The sequence below is a fragment of the Xenopus laevis genome, chromosome 6L, assembly GCF_017654675.1.
Source record: "Xenopus laevis strain J_2021 chromosome 6L, Xenopus_laevis_v10.1, whole genome shotgun sequence".
Classification (NCBI taxonomy): Eukaryota; Metazoa; Chordata; class Amphibia; order Anura; family Pipidae; genus Xenopus; species Xenopus laevis.
This window is the reverse complement of record NC_054381.1, coordinates 52,903,186-52,930,535: the sequence shown is the minus strand read 5'-3', so window position 1 is coordinate 52,930,535 and position 27,350 is coordinate 52,903,186. Positions and strand designations below refer to the sequence as shown.

The 27,350-nt window shown below is 37.6% G+C and overlaps 1 protein-coding gene across 1 annotated transcript in view; it reads right to left on the bottom strand.

Moving 5' to 3' along the window:
- ano10.L (anoctamin 10 L homeolog) overlaps window positions 1-26,278 on the bottom strand; it is a 132,355-nt gene extending 106,077 nt beyond the window's left edge. Inside the window, exons 1-9 of the mRNA XM_018267483.2 lie at window positions 26,172-26,278; window positions 25,470-25,664; window positions 21,201-21,352; window positions 18,809-18,991; window positions 17,781-17,915; window positions 11,433-11,552; window positions 9,717-10,286; window positions 7,281-7,336; window positions 4,947-5,021 (exon numbers count right to left, since the gene is read on the bottom strand). Of these exons, the coding sequence (XP_018122972.1) occupies window positions 4,947-5,021; window positions 7,281-7,336; window positions 9,717-10,286; window positions 11,433-11,552; window positions 17,781-17,915; window positions 18,809-18,991; window positions 21,201-21,339 (1,278 nt within the window). The 5' untranslated portion in view covers window positions 21,340-21,352; window positions 25,470-25,664; window positions 26,172-26,278. The remainder of the gene's footprint in view (window positions 1-4,946; window positions 5,022-7,280; window positions 7,337-9,716; window positions 10,287-11,432; window positions 11,553-17,780; window positions 17,916-18,808; window positions 18,992-21,200; window positions 21,353-25,469; window positions 25,665-26,171) is intronic.
- Window positions 26,279-27,350: the final 1,072 nt, after the last annotated feature.

The window sequence follows — 27,350 nt, the reverse complement described above, 5'->3', positions numbered from 1 at the left end:
TGTGCTTGTTATTTTTAGTTTTAATTAAACATCTGAATCTAACCTGATTAGTCAATTATTTTGGAAATTCCTATTATGGTTCAAAGAGGTACTGTAACATGTGTAGGGCCTATCTAAGGGAAACCATAATGTGAAACCGCCCATATGTAGCTTTAGGGGGTTGTTTACTAAACTCTGGGGTTTTTTTCTGGTCGAGGTTTTTTTGGGCAAAAGCTTGAATTTTTAGAGAAAAAAAAAAAACCTTGAAAAAAGTCAGAATCCAAAAATCATCTCAGACCTGTTCAAGGTCATGTACATTGAAGAATTATGGCAAGCACTCTTTGTACCACTCGTAATATAAAACGAAGAGTGCATTCACCTCCAAGATCTATGCTTGGTTAAATTATATGCGAACCCTCAAGCGTGGGAACTGGGGTATATACACCCAGGTCAAAGTTTTGATTGGGTGAGTGTTTTAAATTATTAAGGAAATTCATCGCTACGCTAATAACATGTTGATAATTCATAGCCTTCATAATTTAAGTCCATTGTAGTTAGTGATAACATTTTTTTAAAGGTGCAATACGGATTGCTATAATTTTTGACTTAGTGGGAGGTCATGTATAAGTCAATGGCAGATGTCCTTTTCACAATTTGAAGATATCATGGTCTGAGCTGGGTTTTGTCCAATAATCTGAAAAATTCAGGGTTTTGACCTGAAAAAAAAAAATCGAGCTTTTCGGGCATCAAATATGAAATATTTGTATGCTTCAGTTTTCTCTTGATTTTATCAAGTTTTATCCCAACCCCAGTATTTAAAGTTATTTTATTGATAAATAAGATAAAATCGTGAATGGGAGTTAAGTCGAGCTTGGTTTAATAAAAATATGAGATAAATTTGAGTTTTAGTAAATAACCCCCTTAGTGTTATTCTAACCATTAATAGTATCAGGAATGTAGGATATTCTAGCTAGGGCAAAAACTGTGGCAAAGTTTGTTTTGGCACAAGCACAGTTAGTAAATGTCCATTTTATCTTGACCACCCTTGCAGTTGTGTTTGATTTGCTGCTATGGGTAATTAGACCTAGTTAAACTGTCCTCTGTTTCTATATAAGCCCCAGTGTCTGGGTTGGTGGAAATGCATGAAAACTAGTTATATACCCTACCACTTTTGAAGGGTTGTCTAATGCATCAACTAATGCATTATATTAATCCAAAAAGCAGTAAAAACACCTCATAAATGCCTGAATCTTCATTGAGTGTTTATGACCCATTACAAAGGGCATGTCATGCAGGAAATAGCGGTGCAATTTGATTTTTCTTTGTTTCAGCACATTTTTATTGCATTTTTCTCAGTTTACTTAAATCCATAGCAATTCCTTTGATCAATTTTTCTGCATTGCACTTTTCTAAAATTAACTGATGATGAGTATTATTACTAACATTTATTTCTCTAGGTAACTGATTATGAAGACATGATAAAAAATTAATTTGGAAAACCCTGCCCAAATAAAGGCAATTGAAACGTTTGATTCAGAGGGGCAAATTCACTAAGATTCGTAGTTGCGCCAGGCGTAGTTTCGCCAGCGCTTCGCAAATTCACTAAAATCCGAAGTTGCGCTCAGGGGTAGCGTAAGGTTGCGAAGTTGCGCTAGCGTTGATTCGTTAAGTGAAGCGAAGTTGCGCTAGCGAAGGCTAATTTGCATACGGCGCCAAATTCAAATTTCAATGGAGGAATACGTATCAGCACTACAAATACCTAGAAAACCTTCAAAACATCAAATAAAAATTTTATTTTGCCCTACACATGTGCCCACTGTATAGGTAAGTTGCCATGAGTCAGGAAATGTAGGGGGGAAGGAGGGGAGCCCCAAAAAATTTTTTCGATCTTTTTCAGCCTATCACCCATAATGTAGAAAACACGCCAGCGTTTTTTAGGACTTAGAAAAAATTTTGACTTTTTTTGAAGCAATCCCTATCTACTCTATTGTGCTTCGCCTAGTCTGAGGTGGCGAAGGGAGTCTAGCGTAAAAGGAAGCGTTCAGTACACTGCGCACGTTAGTGAATTTGCGTAGTTACGTCCGTATCGAAACTTCGCCAGGCGTAAGGGTGCGAAATAACACTAGTGAATCTATGCCAGCGTTTGTTAGTGAATTTGCGCAGTAACGAAAATGCCAAACGCTAGCGAAGTAACGCTAGCGAAGTAACGCTAGCGAAGTAACGCTAGCGAAGTAACGCTAGCGTTCGGCGCTTAGTGAATTTGCCCCAGAATGTCTTCATTTATAGTATATGTATTTCACCTTGGAATATTTACATTTATACCAAAATTAACATTTATAAAGCTGACATGTTTCTTACCTAGGTTAAGTCATTCCCTCAGAGAATTATGGAGAGCAAAGCAAGCCATGCTCTGTTCACTAACTTTGCAGTTAATAGAAAATGAGATGAAACAAAGCAATGCTTTTAAACAGGTCACATTTAAAGGAGAAGGAAAGGTTAAAACTAAGTAAGCCTTGTCAGAAAGGTCCATCCAAATATACCAGTAAACCCCCCAAGTAGTGCTGCTCTGAGTCCCCTGTCAAAAGAAATACTGCATTTCTTTCCTTCTATTGTGTACACATGGGCTTCTGTATCAGACTTCCTGCCTTCAGCTTAAACCTCATTGCCCTGGGCAAGAGCATGCTCAGTTTGCTCTTCTCCCCCCACCCCTCCCTTCTCTACTGTAATCTGAGCCCAGAGCAGGGAGAGACTCAGGCAGGAAGTGATGTCACACCACATTAATACTGCAGCTCCTATCCTAAACAAATAGAGAGTTTCTAGAGCTTTTTACTCAGGTATGATAAAACATTCTACAGAATAAATATAGCATTCTAACTTGCACTTTTGCAGCTAATCTATTGGCAATAAAATGCCTCCGTAGCTTTCCTTTTCCTTTAAGTTGAATTTATCATGTATTCACATGAAGTGCAAAGCAATATATGAATGCAGTGTACCAAAACATACAGTGTCAGTACAAAGCATGAAACTCTGCAACCCAATTGCTACAATGAAAAAATATGCTGTTTCCCTAGTAATGGCTTACATTTCGCTTAAATGTACTACAGGTATAAATAGTCAAGAATGGGGAAAGAGAGAAGCAGCCTCTGGCAAAAGCAGCCTCTGGCAAAAGCATCCATCCCGAATAAAAATAGCAGACAGCGCTTAAAACGTAATTCCAGACAGCTACTGTATTTTGGGCAGTGTATTTCTGTTGCGCAAGCATTATGTCAGCCAGAGTGGAATGAGCTACCAGGAAGGAAAACTCCAAAGGCTATTTATGGAAAGGGAAGAAAAAATAGTTATGTATATGGCCTACGTGCTATATTTAGGAATTAGACACACAGGAAATAAATGACAAGTAGGAGCATAACAATTGCAAGTGAGAGGTCATTAAAATGATATTGCATTGAGGCCTTGTAATTTGTAGGTGCACTTTTCTACCACTAATGACAACTCTTAGGGCTATACTACACAGAAGATTTTATAGGATGTCAGTTACTGAGATTAGGGACCAAAGCACAATATACTGAATATATATATAATATACATATACACAATATAAGACTGATTAGTAAACACTTCAAATTATTGGTACATGGCAGCTCAGAAACCAGCACGCACAATTAGGATGTTATTTATAAAATGTTGAATTTTAAAGATATGTGAGCTTTTTTTTTACCTCAAATGAACTTCAATGAACACACAACTTGAATGGTTTCTAACTTAAGAAAAAACTCAAATCAACTAGTTCGGGGTTAACAACCTGAAAACTTGAATTGATGGTAAAGATACGCCGAATCCAGGATTCGGTTCGGAACTTGGCCTGTTTGAGCAGGATTCCGATTGGACCAAATCCAAATGACTGGCTGAACCAAATCCAAAAAAAAGGACAATTTTTATTATTTTTTTACTCTTTCTATCCTTTTTTAATGTTTTGTTTCCCTAATTTACATATGCAAATTTGGGTTCGGATTCAGTTCAGTATTTGACAGAATCCTAAAATAGTGGATTTGGTGCACCCCTACTTTATGGAACATATTTTGTTTCCAAAGTTTAGGGGCCCAATGATGGGCTGTGGGCCCAATAACTAGTTATTCCACTGCTGAGAAGTTTGTGTAGCAGATACTCATAATTCAGTAAATAGCTGATGTTACTCTATAATAACTAGCTCATATAGATATTTCCATTAATTTTCTAATAACTCAAGTCAGTTCATTGGTGATTACACCAAGGGCACACTGGGTGTACGGATTGTGTAAAACACAAAGGCATGCATTCTCAAATGGATATCTGCTCAATGTAGCTGCACATAGGCTGAAGCCAGGCCAGTCAGTGGAGCTAAACACAGCATGTATGCATACTGATAGTATTTAAACATTAGCATGCAATTGTTGGTATGTGCCCAGCTTGTCATTCAAGTTCACAGTCACCAAGACTGCAAAGTAAATAGCAAGGAGATTCCTGAGTTAGTACAACAAATGCAATTTAGAAAAGTATGCAAAGCCTTATGTTTAACATAACCTGGAAAATAGCCAGGCACCCCTTCCATATAGTTCTGCAAGCTAGTTCTGCAAGTACTAGTTTTTAGATGACCAGAAACCCCTTACTTTAATTAACAATAGCCCTCTTATGGATCTGTAATAACTAAATTAGAATTGTGTCTTATTAGCTTAGTTTACCAAAATATACTGGATCCCAATAGTGAATTCAGCCAAATACTTGCAAATAAGGCTTCTGAATATGCATACTGAGATTTTCTGAATATGCATAACCAAGCACATATTTACTCTGTTGCTACAACTTCTAGGTTATTTATTAGTAGAAACAATACATTTGTACTTGCATGTATAAGACTATCAATTATAAGTATTGCCATTCAAGTTCACCAGGCCTTCAAAATATAAAGACACTTGTGAGACAGGACTTACCTGCCTTAACAGCTTCATGTCACACATAACAAAAGCAATGTAGAAAAGTGATGAAAAGCAATTCACTATGTTGAACTGTAATGAAAGAAAACAGGGTTAAAAAATTATAAATGTAGTAAAAAAAAAACATTCATCCACAGGCACAGACATATTAATCTGATTTTATGGAACTTCTGTAGTAAATATTCAGCTATACACTAAGGGGACAACTTATGACTGCCGTACCTTTAAGTCACACAGGGTTTCCTTCATGAGCGATTAAAGGTTTGAGCAGTCAGAAACCAGCCCCAATGTGTTGGAGAGGGAGGGACTGCTGTAAGACATACATGGCCTCCATAGGAATTATCTTATTTTATGCACCAATCAATTATAAGATGAGACTTAAGATGAGGTTATTTATCAAAGGTCGAATGTTACAGTTTTTTTTTTACCTCAAAAGAACTTAAATGAACTCACAACTCGGATGGTTTCTCATTTAAAAAAAACTTGAATGGAAAAAACTTGATTCAGCGAGTTTGGGGTCAACAACCTGAAAACTTTAATGAATCAAGTTTTCAGTGAAAAAAACATTGAATTGTTCAAGTTTGGCAAAACCCTCTGAAAAAACAAACCTAATGAAGGCTATTAACATCTTCAAATGGTTCAAGGGACCTCTGCCATTGACTTATACATGACCTTGACAGGTTTTAGATGGTGTAATTCCGGATTCAGGCTATTTTGAGGGTCGTGGTATAATAAATCTCGAAAAATTTGTGTTTTTTTTTTTACAAAAAATCTGAAAAAAAATTTAAAACCTCGAATTTTGTGGAACACACAACTTTAATAAATAACCCCCTGAATCATACGGTGTGTCAATCTATCTCTACAATATTCTGCATTCTTTTTATTGCCCAAAAATCTTCCTGGGAAGTAATTTTTTTCTTATCTGCCCAGGTAGAGTTAAAACTTTCTACACCAGTGAAGGAAACACTCAGCCTGTTCCTCAAGCAGATTTGTTAATTATAATTATATTCTTTTTCTGGTTTATATGAACATAATGCACATGCTCTTCTGCCCTTTTTAGCTGGGCACATTGCTTGCAGATGAGGGAAATTTTATAAAGAAAGCTGGTAGGATTGTTTGCTGAAGCACACATCTTAGCAGCATTTGTTAAAAAAAAAAAAAAAATGTTTTAGAGCAGGACAGTTGGGAGGACATATTTATTTTTCTCCCCAATTTTTATGCTGAAAAATCATATCACTAATATTATTATTAAACAAATAATATGACACATTTGTACCAGCCATTTTTCTGCAGCAAAGGGAGAAAGCTCTTGACTAACCTATACACGTTTAAATGCAGATTATAATGAATAATATCTTATAAATTACAGTAGAGGGTACATTATCCACTATATTTACAGGTATGAGGCCTGTTATCCAGAATGTTCAGGATATGAGGTATTTCTGATAAGGGGTCTTTCTGTAATTTGGATCTCCATACCTTAACTCTACTAAATAATCATGTAAACATTCTGCTTTATTATTACAAAGAAAAGGAAGTAATTGTTAAAAATATCAATGATTTGATTAAAATGGAGTCTATGGGTCAGATTTACTTTCAGTATATGCGAATTTTCATCATGCTTTGTACAATTATGTCAGACGTTATCTCGTGACTAGTAAGCGTATTCATCAAAATGCTCAATTTTGTCTTGGCAAAAGAACGCAGGTGTCCTTTCCGTCAGTCATGATTTGTTATGAAAACCCCCCAGAATTTTGTCTTTTTTATAACTTGTTTTGGAATACAGGATATGATGTTACTGACATAATCATGTTGAGGATGTAGCTTAATTTTATTAATCCACCAGGCAGAACCTGGTGAAATAGACTTTGGCAAAAAGTGTAACAAATAGAAACTTTCACACTTTGCAGATTAACAATTGTTCACCTGAGATAAAAATTACCCTGGTGAAACAGTGCAAAACTTCTCCATCACTAAGGTTTTTCGCTAGGGAAGTGTGCTACTCGCCTTTTAGTAAATTATTTTCGCCAAAAAAACACTGCCCCTAAGGGAGATGGAATTCCATTAATTCCGAATTTTCTGGATAACAGGTTTCTGTAAAACAGATCCTATATACATACACACACACACACATATATATATATATATCTATACACACACATATATAGAAAAAGGTTTGGCACAACACAGGAGACATACAACAAAAAAATATAAAATATATATATAATTATATATAATTATAACCAACGTTTTGGCAGAGAGACAGAGAGAATAGCAGAAAAAGAAACACTGAAATACAATTCTTTTACATGAACTGAAGCTGTTACTTACCACCAAGACCTTCAGCACCAGGTGATTTTGATAGGAAGATTCTAACCTGTGATTTTCTTCAGAATACAAATAGAACAATTTCAAATAAATATCTGTAATAACTATTTCTAAAATTACAGGGACTGTTTCAGAGATGTGTGGCGGTATAAATCATTATATCACTGTAGTTTATTATTGTAAAATGTCTACATCCAGGTTTCTGATTTTAGCCTCCTGTGTGACCTTTGCTAAACAGCATTACTCCTTTCTTAGATATTTCACAAAATACATAACCTGAATCAAATAATTAAGTCTTTTATCCAGCATAATTCAATATACAGGTATGGGACCTGTTATCCAGAATGCTCGGGACCTGGGGTTTTCCGGATAACGGATCTTTCCGTAATTTGGGTCTTCATGCCTTATGTCTACTAGAAATTCATTTAAACATGAAATAAACCCAATAGGCTGGTTTTGCTTCCAATAAGAATTAATTATATCTTAGTTGGGATCAAGTACAAGCTACTGTTTTATTATTACAGAGAAAAAGGAAATCATTTTTAAAAATTTGGATTATTTGGATAAAATGGAGTCTATGGGAGGCAGCCATTCCATAATTCGGAGCTTTCTGGATATTGGGTTTCCGGATAAGGGATCCTATACCTGTAATTATATGTGCTGCCCCATAAGTTGCTGGCTGCAACAACAAAAATTGCCCTTAATACAAGCAATGACACCACAGCCGAAGTACATGAAATAACACAAAATTAAAGGCAGCATATGTAGTAAATATCTCTCTTTGTTCACAACCAGTTTCTCCATGAACTAAAAAAAAACTATACAACATATCAGTGCCACAAATAACCTATAATATATATGATAAAAGGCATTAGTGCCACAAATAACCTACAATATATATTATAAATGGCATGACACTTGGTTATGTATCAGGTACAATATATATCATGTGACGTGGCTCTGATACTTCAACAGAAACCCCAGTTTTTTTTTCAGGGGACCAAATAAAGAAATAAATTGTGCATTACATATTGGTGATCCGGGAACTCACTCACACAGTTTTTGCAATCATTTTTCCTAAACCAAAACATTCATAAATCTGATCAATATCTTGGTTCAGTAGCCTTTACCGGCTACACATTTCATCCTCATTTACACATACCGTACATAAAAAATAAATATATATATATATTTATTTATTTCACAGACACACACATGGAACATACAGTTTAACTGTGGATGTGTCAAATCCACACATTTTTAATTTGTGTGAATACTGATTTTTCTCCTCCAATGATTTAACAAAATAAAGAACCTGAACCATAAAGTAAAAAATGCATGACATCACCTGAAAAAATAATTGTTTGGTGTTCTGACCTTTGCTGGCACCCAATGGAAAACAGCCCCTATCCACCTCTATTACTGCTGCTAATGGGAAGCAGTCCTAACGCACACAGGGGCAAATTCACTAAAGGGCGAAGTGACTAACGTTAGCGTAATTCACCAGCGTGAGGTAATTTTGGGACTTCGCCGATTTACTAATGGGCGCTGGCATAACTTCGCTAGCGAAGGAGATAGACTCTAGTGCTACTTCGCACTCTTACGCCAGTTTTGCTCTGCTGAAAGAGCGTTACTTCGCAAATTCACTAAGATGTGCCTTTTACTCAACGTTAGCTGTTCCACCAGACTTGCCTTCGCAGCTCAGACCAGGTGAAGTGCAATGGAATGTATAGGGCTTCTTCAATTCTTATTTGAAAATTCCCAAAAAAACGTTGGTATCTTTTACTTTTTCGGGGTGATAGGCTGCAAAAGCCAGTAAAATTTTTTTGGGTACCCAGGCTCCCCCATATATTTCCTTACATATGGCACACAAACTATACACTGAGCACATGTGTAGGGCAATATAACAACTTTATTTTATTTAATATTATTAAGGTCTCCTGGACTTGTGTAGTGTAATGTATATGCTAAAACATATACACCCATTCGACGGTAACTTCCCGCTGTATACAAATAAGCCAACGCTAGCGCAACTTCGCTTGGCGCAGTAACGCTAGCGCAACTTCGCCAGAGTTGCGCCCTGGACGCAACTTCGGATTTTAGTGAATTAGCGTTGTCCTGGCGAATCTACGCCTGGCGAAGTATTGCTATGTGAGCAAAGCCGGCGCTGGTGAATTTTCGGAAGTTAGTGAATTTGCCCCACAGAGTGGTGAGAGGAGGACCCGCACTGGAAAAATTTCTGGCAATTGTCTTTTGCCAGATCAACTAGGCACTGCTCCATATGCTTTAGACACATGCTATACTATTAAAATGGATTAGAAGTCTTAAAAGATAGACAGAATCTCTTTAACCACCCAGCGCCCAAAATTATCTGCCAGCCAATATCGCTTACAGATAACATACTACAACCTCATAGTCACAAGTTAAAATAAATCTTACCCCATGAAGTCAGGAGTTCAGCTGCAATCTTGTAGATGCGATTCATGATCTCAATAACAACCGCATAAATGATGCTGGGAACGTAAAGAATAAGGCTGCTGAACGTTGACTGTTGTTCTTGGTGGTATGCAAGGGCCCAATGTTCCAAGTCAAAATAGATCATCATCACATAACTAGCTAGGTAAAGGCAAACACACACGAATGGCACAGAGACCAGATATATCCGCAACTGTCTTTTGAAACTTGAGTAAATGGGCTCCTTTCTTCCTGTGACAGGATTTATACCCAGAACACCATGAAAACCTGGTCTGGGCTCCTCAAATTGCCTTTTCATTATCAGAGAGCCCCATCTGTATGTCATGACTGAACTCAATCTTTTCCACACTTCAAGGATTACAGTCGACCACACCAAGTTGAAAGTAGCAAAAATCACATATTTGTCATAGTCTTCCCAGGCAAAAAAATAATAGGGAATGCCAATGAGAGCCATTGGAATCAAGGCCATTGTAAAATATTCTAAGAAAGCAAAATACAAGCCCAGTGTATCACCAAAGTAGTGCTGGATTTGATCTGCAAAAGCAATGAAAGAATTGTTGGCACTTTAAAAATACATGTTAATAATAATAATAGTTAGAAATTAACCACTTTTGTAGGGGCATATTACGGAGCAAAATTATTGAATACTACAAATAAACAACACACTAAAACATTTTTTAAAAGAGAAATATGAACTTCTGAAATCGAAATACCAGTCTTCACAGACAGCTGCTTCTAAGTCAGTAGGAAGCATAGTTCCCATTCGAGTGAATGAGAGGCAGATATCTGCAGAGACAAGAATTTTGAACACTGCTCTTCAGCAACAATTTCTGCATGACATATGCCTTGACCAGAATAATTAACAGAGTGACTCAGATAAGACACATTTATATTTAACGAATTTATCGAAGCTGATGGCTGTGTCAATCTTCAGAAAAAGTTTGACTGTTTTAAACCAAACCCATTCTTTTTTATATGGGGTATTAGTGTACAGAGCAGCTTGGCATTGCCTTTTGGAACTTGAACGGCTATCTGGTTGCTACTTCAAGCAACCGGGCATTGGTTTAGAAGACCGTACGAAGACCGTACCCTTTGCAGTTGCTGGTTTGCCAGTGAAATAAATTATTTTTCGATGCAGTTGAAAAGGAAGGAAAGGAGATTTTCATTTTAACTGTATGGTGTAAATATTTTTGGAAATTCCAACATCTATGTATGTTACAGAATACCAGTGTTGTTTTTGACTTTTATTTATTTATTTAATACATTTATTTAATTTATCTTTTGGCCTCATTTCAGGACAGAGGAGAAGTCTAGGAAGGGACCTGGAAAGATGCGTCTGTTCCAAATTACAGGCTACAAAATGGGAGGGGCTTAGGTAAAAAATGGGTGGGGGTTGGGAAGGTCAAAGGAACATTTGGCTGGTATTGGAAAACGGTCAGTTGTCTTATCTAGGTGCACTTATTTTAAACATGGACCTCATAATACTTATTTGGCACTGTCAGGTAATGGCCCTGCCAACAAGCAATATGGGCCCATGATTCCTGAGAGTGGCCCTGTGCCCTTTTAATCATAGCCACAAAAGGAGATATTCAAGAAAAAAAAATGCTCCCCACAGAACTATATTTATTAATTAAATGTAATTAATAGAGTTTACCCAAAGAAGCATACATGTTTACATACCTATTGGCTGAAAGGCAAGCTTGATTCTTAGGTACCACTGGTGCCTTAATCTTTTCAGTTCTTCTTTATCATGAAGTGGAAATACCTGAATCATGATTCCACTGGTTTGCAGTCTCCTAACTACAATACAAAGAAGCACAACACAGTTTAAAATATTAAAATGACTTACCTATAATACATTTCCACTTTGTCTAGAAAACAGTACCTAGTTCCCCAGAAGTCACCAGAACCTCCTTGCTAACTAAGCTAATAAAGAAAGGAATTTGAGTTTCATAATTACACCAGTAACACCATATCAAACAATTTTCTATTCATAGTACAGTATACATTTGTGACACAAAAAGATTGCCTCTACAGACACTTGTTGCACTTCCATACAGGTCCGGATTTCTGATTTGGGTGCCCCTAGAGCAGAGGGGCCTGCCACTGCCCCTCACGCCCCCCCCCCCACCCCATGCAAGCAAGTGCATGCATAGGTTTCCGCTGGAGCACTGGAGATGAGACACACAGGAGAAAAAGCTGTCAAATGTCTGGCACATTCCTGGTGCTTCCAAAAAATTAAAATGCAGCTGAAAGGCATGCCACCCCTAAAATCTTGCTACCCTAGGCCTGGGCCTTGTGGACTTCCCACAAATTCAGACCTACTTCTGTATAGTTATGCCCTGCAGTGATGCATCGATCCTGACTCCTTTCCTGAATTCCCACAAGTTTTCACACTAATACGGGGTACCATAGAGCTAACGTAACCTCAATTTCAGGGTTACAATAGTGCCCAGGATTAATACATGCAGAGAATTTGCACCTAAAGAATCATGTGCAGACATTATTTTGATACCAAGAGCTGGAAATGCCATCCTGATTTGCAGCAATTTTATCTAAATTAAAACAACCCCTAAAAAAGAAAGCAGGTTTTATATTGCTACCCCCAAAAAAAAAAAAAAGCCATATAAATAAAAAATAAATACATTAAAAAAAGGAATACCTGTTGTAAACCAGAATAGCACGGTCTGTATCATACTTGGGGGCAGATTTATCAAGGGTCAAATTTCGAAGTAGAGAAAGCTTCAAAATTCGACCATCGAATTGGAATATTTCGACTTCGAATATCGAAGTCTAAGTTTTTTTACATCGAAGTAAAATCGCTCGATCTAACAAAGAAATCCTTCTAATCAAAGATTCGAAGGATTTCATCCATCGATCAAACGATTTTTCTTCGACTTCAAAAAAAGGAGAAAAATGCTCTAGAAGGTCCCCATAGGCTAACATAGCACTTCAGCAGGTTTAATTTGGCGAAGTATTGAAGTCGAAGATTTTTAAAGAGACAGTACTTTGATTATCGAATGGTCGAATAGTCAAAGTATTTTCACTTCGAATCGTATTCGAAGTCGTAGTAGTCTATTCGATTCGATGGTCGAAGTATCCAAAAAATTACTTCGAAAATTCCCTTGAATTCACTTCGACCCTTGATAAATCTGCCCCTAAAAGTTAAAGGTGAATTACACCTTCGGTGATTGTGGAAAAATATTTTATGTATTCATAGATGTAATTATATTGTGCAAATACTCATTTGGGTAGGTCAAACCCTTTACTACATTTGAAACCCCAACTTGTTCTTCTCAAAGGATACAAGTACAGAAGTCTGTTTTACTTTGAAATAAAGGTATGGGAATTATTATCCAGAATGTTTGGGACCTGGGGCTTTCTGGATAATGGGGCTTTCTGTCATTTTCATCTTCATACCTTAAAATACTAGAAGATCATGTAATCATTAAATAAACCCAATAGTATGGTTTTGCTTCCAATAAGGATTAATTAATTCTCTTAGTTTGAATCAAGTACAAGATACTGTTTTATTATTATAGAGAAAAAGGAATTTTTTAAAATTTGGATTATTTGATTATAATGGAGTCTATGAAAGACAGCCTTTCCGTAATTCGGAACTTTCTGGATAATAGGTTTTGCGGATAACTGATCCCATATCCCAATATTTACTGTGTAAATGACAAGGGTTCAGCATTGCAGCATTAAGGAGGGTATACAAAGGGTATTTTGTAAATTTTTTTCCTATAGAACTGTAAATCTGTGCAACAGCACTTTGCTACACCATCAGCTTCCAATTATTGATTGCTGTAAGAAGCTTTAATCACTCAGTGCTTTAAAGTAATTTAAAATAATATGACTCATTAACCATGACCGCTGAATTGCAGAACAGAAGCAAAAAGTAACTCCTGGGCAAACTTCAGCAATACCCCTTACAAAACAAGGTAGTTTAAAAGGAGAATGAAACCCATCAGCATTTTTGGACACTAACCAAATATAGGAAGAATTTAGTTGCCAAGCATAATCTGCTATATGAAAATTACCTAAAATTCACCTGAATAACAATTTCTTGCCTTGTGAAGTTGCCAAAAGTAACAATTCTCAAGATCACCGCTTATTTTCACCACCTACTGACCCTACATTATGTCCTTGATGATGCACCTTATGACTGACAATTGTAAATACCCCAACCAGCCTGGCAGTTGGAAATAAGTCACTAAAGTGCATACACAAGTAGGGAAAAAAACAACAATATACACAGAATCTAAGCCATGTGCCACAACTATATTTGCCACCAAATTTCAAACTAGCAGGGCAGCATGGTATCTTGTTATAAAACATTATCAAAACACCAGTCTCCAAAAGAGACTCGTCACCTGCAAAATTCAACATCACGATGAACTGAAACCATTCTAATGGTTGCCCAATATCCTACCAAGATACTATGAAAACACTTTTATGTATGTATTTCAGATACAATGTCGATAAATGAACAGTGTATCAAAGCCTGGAAGAAAGAGTCAACAAAAAATGACAACAAACGACAGAACAGTGAGACCTTTAGCCGTCTCTATAAATCGAGTGAATGCTGCCATATTAAAGGGGTCCTCCGTGCTAATATACCACATTTGCCTGTCTAAGTTTTCCTCCATAAAATGTTAATGGAAAATACACTGTAGACGTTTCACAGAGAATTCACACCAAAAAGATAGCCACATTTCTCTCAAAACAGCATATATACGATTTTTAGTAAACAGAAGATCTTCTAGTAAAGATATGACTGGAAATTTGAGGCAAACGTTTGTGGTGAGAATTTCAACCCAAAAAATAATTTTTTGCTTATAAAAGAAAACATAATTCTAAGCAACCTTGCAATGTACAATAATTTCAAACTTTCTGTGGTTTTTAAGTTATTTATATATGTATTGCTGTTGAAAGCAGTGTTTGTCTGTCCCTTTCAGGTGGCCATACACAGGCTTATAAAATCAGTCCTTCAGCACCAGGCCAGCAGCTTATTGGCACTTGTATGGGGCCTTCTGAGGGGCTTGTCTGACCAATATCTGTCAGATATTGATCAGGCAGGTTTAAAAATCTTTAAATGTATGTGCAGCTTTAAGTGAGGAGAAAATTCACCCTTCGGTAAATATGCCGAACGTAACAGAAGTCAAATTTCCTCTAGGTCTGTTCTAGGTGAGCAGGCTTGAAATTTCACAAATCAGAGCATGGAATGCAGAAAATGTGAACAGCACTTGCATTCAAATAACTACTAAACATTTTTAAATTAATTTATAATGTAAAGTCATAAGCTATATAAATCATAATGGTGGGGCAGGTCTGTTTCATGGTGGGTGTGGATGGTTTACAGCACTGTTAAGCTCCTTAGAAGTGATCATGCAACAAAGATCATACCTACTACAAGATGTGTAATACTCCAGTACATCTCACAAAACCCCAGCTTAACGTCTAAGAAAAAAACCTTTTTTCTATTGGCCAGTGTTCATGACTACATCAGAAGAACACTAAACAACTGTAGTGTGCATAACAGGGTTGTAAGATGAAAGCCACTACTATTCAAATCAAAACCAGCATGGATGGCTGAGTAAAATTCAGGAGGAATGAGATCAAATTCCTCCAAGCCCATGTGCAAGACTTATCAAAAGTTACCAAAAGAGTTTAGATGCAGTTATTTCTGCCCAATGGAAGGATGCCAGTTACTGATGGAAACATTTCTAATGCAGCACTTCTGCCATACACAAGTATGTAACTTTGGATCATTTTCCTCATAAAAATAATGAATTCATGAAGGTGCAATATGTTTTTGACTCATTTGTTAAAAAGAGAAGTAAACCATAAAAATGAAATGATTAAAAATGCAATATTTTATATACTGAACTTATTGCACCAGCCAAAAGTTTCAGCATCTCAATAGCAGCAAAGATCCAGGACTTCAAACTTGTCACAGGGGGTCACCATCTTGGGAAGTGTCTGCAACACTCACATGCTCAGTTTGCTTTGAGCAGCTGTTGAGAAGCTAATCTTAGGGGTCATCACAAATTATCAGGTTGGCCCGTAAAATAAGCTGATGCTCAAAGGCCGATTATTACATTCATATGCTAGTTGCACTGGTTTCGGTGCTGCCATGTAGTGATTATCTGTATTAATTACTAATCGGCCTTATATTGTGACATGATTCTGGGCAGTGTCATTCTATGGCTACTAAAGCAAATAAAGTTCTGTCTTGCATAAAAAAGGGCTTTAACTCAAGGGATGAAAACATAATTATGCCTCTTTATAGGTCCCTGGTAAGGCCTCATCTGGAGTATGCAGTTCAGTTTTGGACTCCAGTCCTTAAGAGGGATATAAATGAGCTGGAGAGAGTGCAGAGACGTGCAACTAAATTGGTTAGAGGGACGGAAGACTTAAATTATGAGGGTAGACTGTCATGGTTGGGGTTGTTTTCTCTGGAAAAAAGGTGCTTCGAGGGGGACATGATTACAGATTCTGGCCACAGGAGTTCACGGGTGCCAACTTCTTTCTTCTGTCATTTTCTTTTTTTGTGCATGCGCAGTTGTTCGGGACTGGAAATTTACTCCAACAGCGCATGCACAGAAAATGCCATCCATAAACGTAGATTACCGGAGAAGAAGATGGCTGCCATGAAAGGCCAGAATCTGCATGGAGGGGTGAGTAAAAAAACTAGGGGCATTTGCCCGGGGGGGGGGGAGGAAGGCTGGGGGGGGAAGGGGTCTACCCAGGGTAGGGGGGAGGAGTTTTTTTAAACTACAGGTTGAATTCTCCTTTAAGAGTGGCTTGGATGATTTCTTGGACAGATTGTATATCAAAGGCTATTGTGATACTAAACTCTATAGTTAGTATAGATATGGGTATATATAATTTATGTGAAAGTAGGGAGGGGTGTGTGTATGGATGCTGGGATTTCATTTGGAGGAGTTGCACTTGATGGGTTTTTTCAACCCGATTTAACTATGATTTATATATGTGTACTGTATATTTTGGTCCCTAGGCTCAGTAATTGACGGCAGCACAGAGAGAGTGGTGTGTGTGTGTGTGTGTGTGTGTAGACTGATATTAAGCAGCATCATATAAGGTTTTCTTTTCTCACCTACTGCTGCAGAAAACTGTCTATATAAATATTTTAATGATGCTAGTATTGTTACCTCCATATGCTTTATAATGTATATTTTATGTGCACATAAATTACTACTTTATTAAACAACATATAAAATACAGGATAAAAATATGATAAAACATGGAAAAATGACATGATTTAATGAAAGTGTAACGCTAAGCTACTTTTCAAAATACAATTATTGAAAATTTTCAGTGGTTTAAAGATATTTGCTAAGGTAATTGCAATTGTCCTAAACAATGTAAACCCTGCTTATTGGGAAAAGAAAATCTAATTAAACCTGCAGACAGCAAACAGCACATATTAAAGTGCTGAGACACCTTTCCAAAAGGGCAATGTGCAAAAACCTGTCTTCTTCTTCTTCTTATTCATGCCTCCTGAAAGTTGCTGTAAACTAATGTAGAACGCAGCACAATGCTTTTACCATTTTGTATATAGTGATTATCTTGCATTATATGCATAATGTGGGCATGGATATTCATAATGTGGGTAGGGCATTAAAGTTCTGTCTTACATGCACTTACACTGAACATGATCTCGCAGGCACTAAAAGGAGCATGTCCAGACACTGTGTTAAGGTAAGGGAAGTCCAAGGTAGATGCACACAAAAAATCAAACAGCTGCTCAGGTGCTGTGGAACTGGAATATCACACAATAGTCTTAGGACCTGACCTTAAGACCTGATAGTGCTGGATTTTTGTTCTATTATATATATATATACTGTATATTGATAAAACTATTGTGATTTAGATCAAACCCTAAAATGCTGATCTTCTTAATTTTGTTTTGGCTTTTTCACAAATCCTGTGAGTACTAGATTCTCTCTCTTTGGTATTGCTGAACTGCAACATGGCAATCACACAAAACAGATCACTTACAAATAGACTTCCCAGGATAAAGTTTTGAATTTGGATAGCCAGGGATATTTTTCTCGTCTTGAGCTCGAAGATTATCCAGCTCATATTTAATTATATACTGGCATTCTGCCATGCTAAGGAAATCGTCTCCATCTTCTGCAAAGCAAGAAAAAAGTCATACTATTACTCTAACATTACTGACTGAATCTAAACAACAGGGGATAAAATATATTTGATACCTACATGTGTGTGATCTGTTCACATGCTGTTTTACACAGCACGAAAAGCAATATATACATGGGTATGACCCTCTCAGTCAGAGACTATTTCACTGGGGCTGGCAAAATATTAGGAACCCTTAGTGAAATGAAATTCTAGTTTTTTTTGCACAGACCAATGCTACTCTTTGATAAAAAAAAAATCTGCAAAAGCCCGCGGAGAAACTGTATCTGTCATATTTGAGCATGCACAGTAGAGAACTAGACAGTTCTACTGCACATATGTCTATTCCTAAGCCTAAAGTGCTTTTATACAACTGGTGCTTGACCAACATTTTTGTCTTTGTTCTCTCCACCCATGAAGGGTCTACACAAAAAAGAGAGTGCTTGGAATACTATAGAGAGCCCCAAAGTTAATAAGTTGCTCTTTAATTCTTAAAATGTTGCCACATTTGAAGCTTTATGATTGACAATACTGTCGGCTAGCTTTTGCCTTTAAATGTTTTTAATAGTCTTAAGGCATGGTGCTCCTCATTATGAAAATATACCTGATTCACAAAACTCTAGAACCCAAGCACTCCAGGTAAAAGATCCCACACCTATTTATTGTACCTGTCATGGCCTACCTTATAAAGAAAAAGAAGAAAATAAAGAGACCTGCATTAATATTTTCTCATTTCTCCCATAAAAGCACTAATACACAATCTTGATGCATGGATACATTTCTAGAGTGTTGTAGAAAGTGCATGTACTCAAAAAACATATTTCTGTACTTTATTATCTGTCAGGTTTGAAAAACCAATTTGTAAAATGTTGAAAACTGCAGCTTACCTGTCCAATCTTTATATTCTTTCCGATTATTGTAAATGAAAGGCTTCATTGAGCCATCAATACATTCCTTCACTAGTCCCACAGCTTCTGCTCCTAGAAGCAGGCGCTTTGCGGAGCCACCGACAATGTAAATGAATTCTTCATCATTTGATATGACAAGCGGTTTGATTAGCAGTTGGGAACCTTTTATGAGAAAAAATAAATATCAGGAATAATTTTACATTTTTACCAATTTTTTTCTTCCTTATTAGGATGTGGAATGTGAAAACTATTTTTGACAGTAAAAATAGAAAACAGAAAGCAACTGAAAATTACTCATTAGTTGTTGTGTACCCTTTTAACATTATATGTTTTGTGAAGTTGATCTGGCACTTAAAGCCCATGCCAGGAGTTTTTTTGCACTGCCTGTAGGTAGTGCTCAGCATTGAAAAGCATACAGCAATGCTATACAGGGCTTCAGCCACTGCAGTGGTTGTATCAATCACAACACAGAGGCTGCCTGCTGCTGTGAATAACATTATCACACTGCCAACCAAATCAGATTTTTTTTTCCAAAACAAAAGTAAAGGTTTGAAATGATGAAATAAACAAAAAAATTTGTGACCTTGAGGTATTTATATTATGGTGTCATGTGTTTCCTACATTTAATGAATACTGTCAGTGTTTCTTTCATCTGCACAGCTCAAGGGGAAAATGTGATACGTTCTATTTTCTACAACTTTATCTTCAGATTTATTAATATCTGTAGGAGCTCTTGTCTACTGAGGTCAAAACAAATATCCTTAGCTTATTAGATCTATTCCACATGATCCAGAATCCACCCCAAAGCAACTGCTAACCAAGCTTAAAAGCCTAATTAAGAGGTATACCTGGGCACAAAAGCAACCCAGATTAGCTCATATAAAACTCATGGCACTTAACATAAACAGTGACCCTCTACAGTATGTGGGATGTAGACATTCCACAGATCAGACAAAGCTCTGAATTAGAATGGAACATAATTTGTTTGCACCCTATAGGCAATCCAGTGGCCCCCACTAAAAGACAGAGTATACAGGGTCAAAAGCAACTCGAAATTACTATACACCATTACAGAAAACTGGATATGAGAGAGAGAGAGAGAGAGAGAGAGAGAGAGAGAGAGAGAGCGCCAGAGGTTATGGAAGACTAAGTTAAAAGTTCTCTCCAGAACCTCCTTCCCCTGTTGTAGGATACAGAAACTTAATTCTAAGCTCCTTTTAAGATGGTATAGGACCCCAGTATTACTAGCAAAATTCTTTCCGTGCCTACCCTCCCCGTGTTAGAAATGTGAGACTGGAGATATGTTTCATATGTTCTGGAGCTGCCCGGCTTTAGTAAATTTTTGTTTTACAGTTAAAGATGTAATTCAATATATAACTGATACTGCTACTCCTAATAACCCTCTCACAATACTTCTACATAAAATGACCTTACCTATTAGTAAATACAACAAATCCCTTATACCTATACTATTAGACACAGCTAATGCACTCATATCACGGTACTGGAAAACAACAAAGACTCCTCACATCCGGGATTGGTTACAAAAAGAAAAGAAAATTAATACTTTGAGTAGATTAGGTTGCAATTTGAGCATTTTACACAAAATTTTATTAAAAAGTGGTTTTACTTAAAAGAATCAGATTATTAGCAACAATTGACTGAATGGCATCCAAGTGACTGACAAACAACCTCTGGACCTACCTATATAAATGGTGATATATTCACAATGCCACAAGTTTAGCTCCATGGTTTTATGGGTCCTCAGATGGGAGCCAAATTACTTACCTCCATATCAGCTTCATGTGTAGCATTAACAAGATATTCAGGAGAAGGTGGTGCCCCTCTGTCTCCTGTCACACACACCTCTGTTCCCAGGTGAACCCAAGACTCTCAACATTCCTTGTTACTAGTATTGCATTTAGAACTTATTTATCTTCCTGGCTAGAAAAATTATTGCCAATAACAGATACTTTCTTATTTCTACTTAACGAGACTCGCTCGAATGATTAACTTAACTTATTTCTTCTTATACTTCCTCGTAGCCTGATCTAACAGATCCACTATTTTCAGGCTATTTTTATAGTCACACCGTCACTATTAATATTCCATCCTATCTTTTCAACAAAAAAAACAATAACAAATAAATATCCTCCATATAATCCAGTGATACAATATATTCACTGTCCAAGTCATCAGTCAAAATCATGGGCATGGAAGCACCTTATATATGTATATATCTATCTATATCTATATCTATATCTATATCTATATATATATATATATATATATATCTGTTTTTAGTTTACAAAACATATACTGTAACTGGTGATTACAATTTCCATGTATTGGCTGTATGGCATGAAATTACCTCCATCTTTCTTCTTGTCCATTATTTTTTTAACAAGCCATTCTCTGGTTTCTTCTTTGGCATGTTTGGCAAACTCTATTACAACCAAAGGTTGGAACTCAAGATCAGGAGGGTCAGATTTTGATAGGAGTCTTCTCATTTTGGGATGTTGCCTATAAAGAAACAGTTTGTCAGAACATTATGCACACTTGCAATAACCTTGGTCGCAACCATATAAGAAACAAAAAGTGATTTCTGCATGGGTAAATGTAAATATACCTACATATACCACATAAATTATCATTTTCCCTATATCAGTCCCAGGGTACTATCTACAAGAAGTTTAAACCTGCGGGTTTTGCTCAGGTAATCTTGTTTCCTCCCACATTTCAGAAACATATAGGCAGGTTAACGGTCTCCTCATAGAATTAACTACAATGAGTGAAAGTGACAGGGTGCTTATCTGAAAACAGGTCTGCTAAATATGTGCTATATAAAGAAATAATAATAACCAAAATTGTGTGTCAGATGGAAAAAAGATGTGCATACAGCATCCGTATCAATGTGATACAGATATACTGTTTATGTCATTTCAGTGTTCATAGTTTAAGTTGTAAAACACCAAATGAAAATGAACTGATCTTGCAAAAAGAGGAAAAAAACAAAAAGGGACTGTGTGTCACACATAGACATCAATGTTTTATTTGTAGCAAAATAAATAACCATATGTGCAGTTCTACACCTGCCAGTGGAAAAGAATTGGCTATTTAGAAAAACAGGTGAGAAGTTGGTACTACAATAGACACAAATATAAAAATTATGTTTTTCTCTCAAATGATTAGACATATCCTGAAAGAGGTCCATAGTGTGCCTGTTTGGGGAAAATATACTCTCCATTAAATAGTTCAAAATGTATTTAAGGATTCTTAGGGTAATGACACACAGGGTGGCTTGTCAACAACAAATCACTTGAAATACCATTGTCACAAACAGGGCTGTGGAGTCGGTTCAGAAATCCTTCAACTCCGATTCCTCAGTTTATGGTACCTCCGACTTCAACTCCTCTTCAAAGGAACAGTAACACCAAAAACTGAAAGCGTATCAAAGTAATTAAAATATAACGTTGCTTCAGAAAGACTACTATATATAACAAGCTGCTGTGTAGCCATGGGGGCAGCCATTCAAGATGGAAAAAAGAAGAAAAGGCATAGATAACACCATTGAATTAGACAGGGATTATCTGTTATGTGCTATGTAACCTGCACCTTTTCTCCTTTTTCCCAGCTGGAATGGATGCCCGCATGGCTACACAGCAGGTTATTTATATAACTATTGTAGTGTTTCTGAAGCAAACGCAACGCTTTTAACAGTGCAAGCTAAAAGTACATTATTTGTTAATTACTTGAAACAGCTTTTATTTTTTGGTGTTACTGTTCCTAGTGTATTTTTTTAGGCCTTCTCCTATTCATATTCCAGTCTCTTTTTAACTCAGTGTGTGGATGCTAAGGTAATTTGGACCCTAGCAGCCAGAATGCAAAACTGCAAGCTGAAAAGCTGCTCAAGAAAAAGCTAAATAACTAGAAAACAGAAGTAATACAAAATTAAAACCAACTGATAATTGTCAGAATATCGCTCGTGATCAAACTAAATGTTAATTTAAAGATGAACAACCCCTTTAAAAATTTACTGGATACATCCATGAATTGGTTGAAGTACAGCACTACAATTCTTTTCTTGAATAAAAAGATTTTAAGCTTGAAAAAAGGCTCTGTGTAGCCTGAAACGTTGCTTATCCAAGTCCTGCCAGTGTTCCTAATAAAGGCATTTTTATTCAAGAAAAGCATTTTGGTGCTGTACTTCAACCAATTGATGCAAGAGGATTGGAAGGTGGCTATTCAGGGTACGTGCACCAGGACGTACCCTGTTGAGACATCATCGGCGAGGGAGCACCGGTGCTGGTCTGGCACGGGTCAAACTTTTCTAAACCAGCACATCACTAGCACTGATTTTACTACTGGGCCAGGAAGTTTCCCTACAGGTGATGGGTCTGCCCATTTGCAAAGGTGCAAAGTGTGTTATCCCTTAAATGAGAATGATTTAGAGGCCTGCATTTTTTATTGGAGAATTCTTTACTATGAATTTTGATTAATATGACCTTATAGTTTTTCCAAAACTAACTATGTTGTCTGATTGTCTTGATATTTTGATTGCTGCCTTATGGCAAAATTTGGTCATGTGGGTCTTAGCTTTGATTGACAGGAGATTGATTAAACACTACAGACCTTATTGCCCCTGCTGCCGCTCTCCCCTGTTCTCTACGTGGTCCCCTTGAGCAATGTCACTGCACATGTGTGCATACATTTGCACACACGGGGGGGGGGGGGTGACGTGGCCGGCCGGGATGCCAAGGCCCCTGCCTAATTTGTGTGTGATGATATCCCAAGCACCTGCATGGGGCACCGCACACACCTAGGCAGGTAGGTACAGTTTTCCACTGCCAAGTGGATGCAGCAGTCAGAAAGATGATTTTGAGATTTATGGGAACACTAAAATTAATGGCAGTCTGTACCCACACCCATGATTAAGTTGGAATTGTGGGGACAATGCTTTGCTGTGGGTAATAAACATACCAATTTGCACCCCAAAACTGCACATTGCTCTGCCTTTATAAAAATGACTTAGGCATACAGTATACATGAGGCTTTATATGGAGCAATGTAAATTTTGTGATTGTGCACTATTTTATTTTGTTTACCTCTTTTGAAAACGTAATAAAAATAAAATAAAATAAAAATGACTTAGGGGTCCGTTTACTAAAGCAAGGTAAAAATATGCGCACAAAATATAGATACATTTGTCACCAAATATGTTTTTGCCAGTTTACTAACCTGCGGTAAATATAAATTTGCGAATTTTCTTGCGCAAGAATGTTTTCGCCAGTTGGTTGAAAATAACGCTACGTCAGGGATGTCCGGGGCCAATTGGGGCCCGTTTTCAAATTTACACCGGCCCTCAGCCTCCATCATGAAATTAATAATAATGAGGCCCCCCAGCACAGTACGATCAGGAATCCCATAGCAGTAATATTAAGGCACATTAGTGAAATGATCTGGCACGTTACATGTCTATTACTAACACCTTCAGCACACAGGCAGCAGTATAGATCAAGTGGCAGATCATTTCAATAATGTGCCCAAATATTACTGCTACAGTTACTCGATTCCTGTAATTTAATATTAATGGTTAAAAGAATGTCGGGCTGAATGGTCGGCCCCCACACATTTTCACCTCACCAAATCTGGCCCTCGTTGCAAAAAGTTTGGACACCCCTGCGCTACGTACACATTAATGCATGGTTTACTAAACAGCGAAATGTATGAAAGATAAAATTAACGCCAGAATAGTCGCAAAATGTTACCGCCATCTATATCGTGGCGGTAATTTATTTTTTTCGCCAGAAAATTCTCAAGGGAACAGGAAATATGCCATAACACCTTGTTTTACCCATCATACTGTTCCTGTTGCCATTCCTGCCAGGAGAAGAGAGAAGTGACAGGATAATCAAAGATGTTTTGGATTATTCTTTTGTCTGTTGCTACAGCAGCTTTTTCAGAAGATTTATTATGGCTAGGAGGGACCAAAGGCTTTGTCAGCTGAGATTAAACTACATTTATATGATGCACACAGATTTATTGGTAAAACTTGATTCTATTGGCAGGGGGTAAGTCTTGTGACTGGATGTATTGAAATGTGGATTTATATGATGCAGGCATGTTTGATTGGGTGAAATCTGTTTACTGTGTCGTTGATAATATCTATAAAGTTTAGCAGTTTTTAAGATACATATCTGGCCATGAATTTTACAGCATAAATATTCGCAAACTTAATTTGTCGCCAGAAAATTCGCAACTCGCTAAAATTAACGCAAACGTAAGCTGGTTCGTCAATGTAGTTACCGCAAGTGATTGCAATGTTCAGTAAACGAAGTCGCTGCGAATATTCTGGCGAAAAATTATTTGCAGCGATAACATGCGGAAACATATCGTCAAATTGGCTCGCTTTAGTAAACGGAGCCCTTAATGCACATAGGATTACTGGCATTTGTGGGTGTCTGTATAAGAGCACTTTGCATGCTATGTGTAACAACACACTGAGGCTGGGCATTGCACACTTGTGTGTTCTGGACACAGCAGTGAATTGCATACAACCCCAAACCTAAGGCGTCACTCTGTATGACAGCTCACTCCAAATAAGGTGCCTTCCCAAAGAATAAGCACTCAGTATACACACCTTGCTCTGTGACTGTCTTACACACACTGTGCTGCTCAGTTTGGCCCCGTTCTGCTTCTCAGCATCTCATGCAGTCGCAAAACAGGACAGCACAATCCTCGTTCTTCCTTGAGAAATGACTCCAGACAGGAACAAGTCTGCTTACAGGGGCGGGGTCGACAGCTGACGAGCAGGAAGTGAACGAACAGCGATTGGCTAAACAGCAAGGGGGCGGGGAGAAGACGTGCCTAGTTAGGGATCATCTGAAAAGTTACGCTGATTTAAGGAATTGAAAATAAATAATGCTGGCTATCAGTTTGAAAAGGAAAATGTTATGGGTTACCACATAACTATGTGTAACACACATTACCTCAGATGTAGCTGTATAACTGTGCCTACTATGCCCAACCAGAGTGTAGCTGATACACAATTCAGAGAGTAGCTAATGTTTTTGTATATTTCCCAGTTTGCGACTCCCCATACAGAGAGTAATAGAGAAAGTTGCGCGACAGGTACCAAAGCAAAACTGCAAAGAAGCAAACCCAAATATAGAGCCCACACTGACCAGAATAATAAAGCAGCATGCACATAGCAGCTCTGTTTCCTGTTAAAGTAATGCTGGCAGTTCTCAATAGATTAATAGTGTTTACATCCACTAAACTGCCTATGTAGTGTCAGCGGACAAGGCCGATTAAGTGTAAAATAAAGACAACAGTCATTTACCAGTCAGCTGCCCCAGTGTCTGGCAGTGCAGAAAGCCTGTCATGAAGTCACCAGCTGGCTGCACTGTCAGCACCAATGGGTGTGGCTCTGCTAACAGACAGACAGACAAATCAGGCAGTCCTCATGGCTGAGGCTTTGCCATGCTGTATTACACCCTTGTAAACATTGCAGAGCTATAAAATAGTCTTATCAGGCTGCACCATAATCTGGAAACAGTATGATACTCTTTAGGAAGGATTGTGTTACCCGAGAATAGGGTTGCCTCCTTTTCTTGAAAAAATACCTGCCTTCCTATAAATTTCTTTTTTCCCTACTAATAACATTCGGATCAATCATCATTTTTAGTGAACCGGGCCGGTAGAAAAACTGCCAGGTGGCAACTATACCTCAGAACTGGATATTGACCTGGAAGCAGTCCCAGTTGTTTCCTTAGGATGATGGCAAACTGGGAGATTTATCACCCACAATTAAATCTTTGCTGCTACCATGGATGACAAATCTCCCAAGAATTCTTTCCCACCAGCAGTAAAGTAAATTGGGGGGGGGGGAGTCAGGAAATATAAAATTTTTCTGAAATTTTTCAGGCCCCCAAAATGTCTAGCAGTTGACCTGTTTAAGCAATATTTCTTGAAATTGAATATGAATTAGGACCCCGCCCCTTTTACCTCCTGGGCCCCCCTGCAGTCGCAGGGTCTGCTTCCTATAGTTACGCCTGTTGCCTCACAAGCCAGCCCTCCATGTCTGCAATGTGCCTTAAAAAGTACCTGTTGGCCAAAAATAATATCCCCAATCAAAGGTGTGGGCTAATAGAGCCCACACTCCAGTAGGGGGTAACAGTAGTTTTTTTTTTAAATTGTCCCCCGCCAGTGCTAGGCCACCCGCACTACGAGGGAGCTCCCGGTACAAGCGGCGATGTTGGTGCACATGCATGCACATAATTAGCAAATGCTGCATCTTGTTCATTATGCACATGCATGTAACGTCAGACGCGCATTATGTGCATATGCTATTTACGACATGGCCACTCGCACCGGGTGATTCCTCCCTGTGTGAGTGTCCCAGCACTGGCGGGGGGCTTTTTTTTTTTTAAAAAAAAAAACTACTGTTACCCTCAACCGGAGTAAGGGCTCTATTAGCCCACACCTTTGGTTAAGATAATTTTTGCCCAACAGGTTCCCT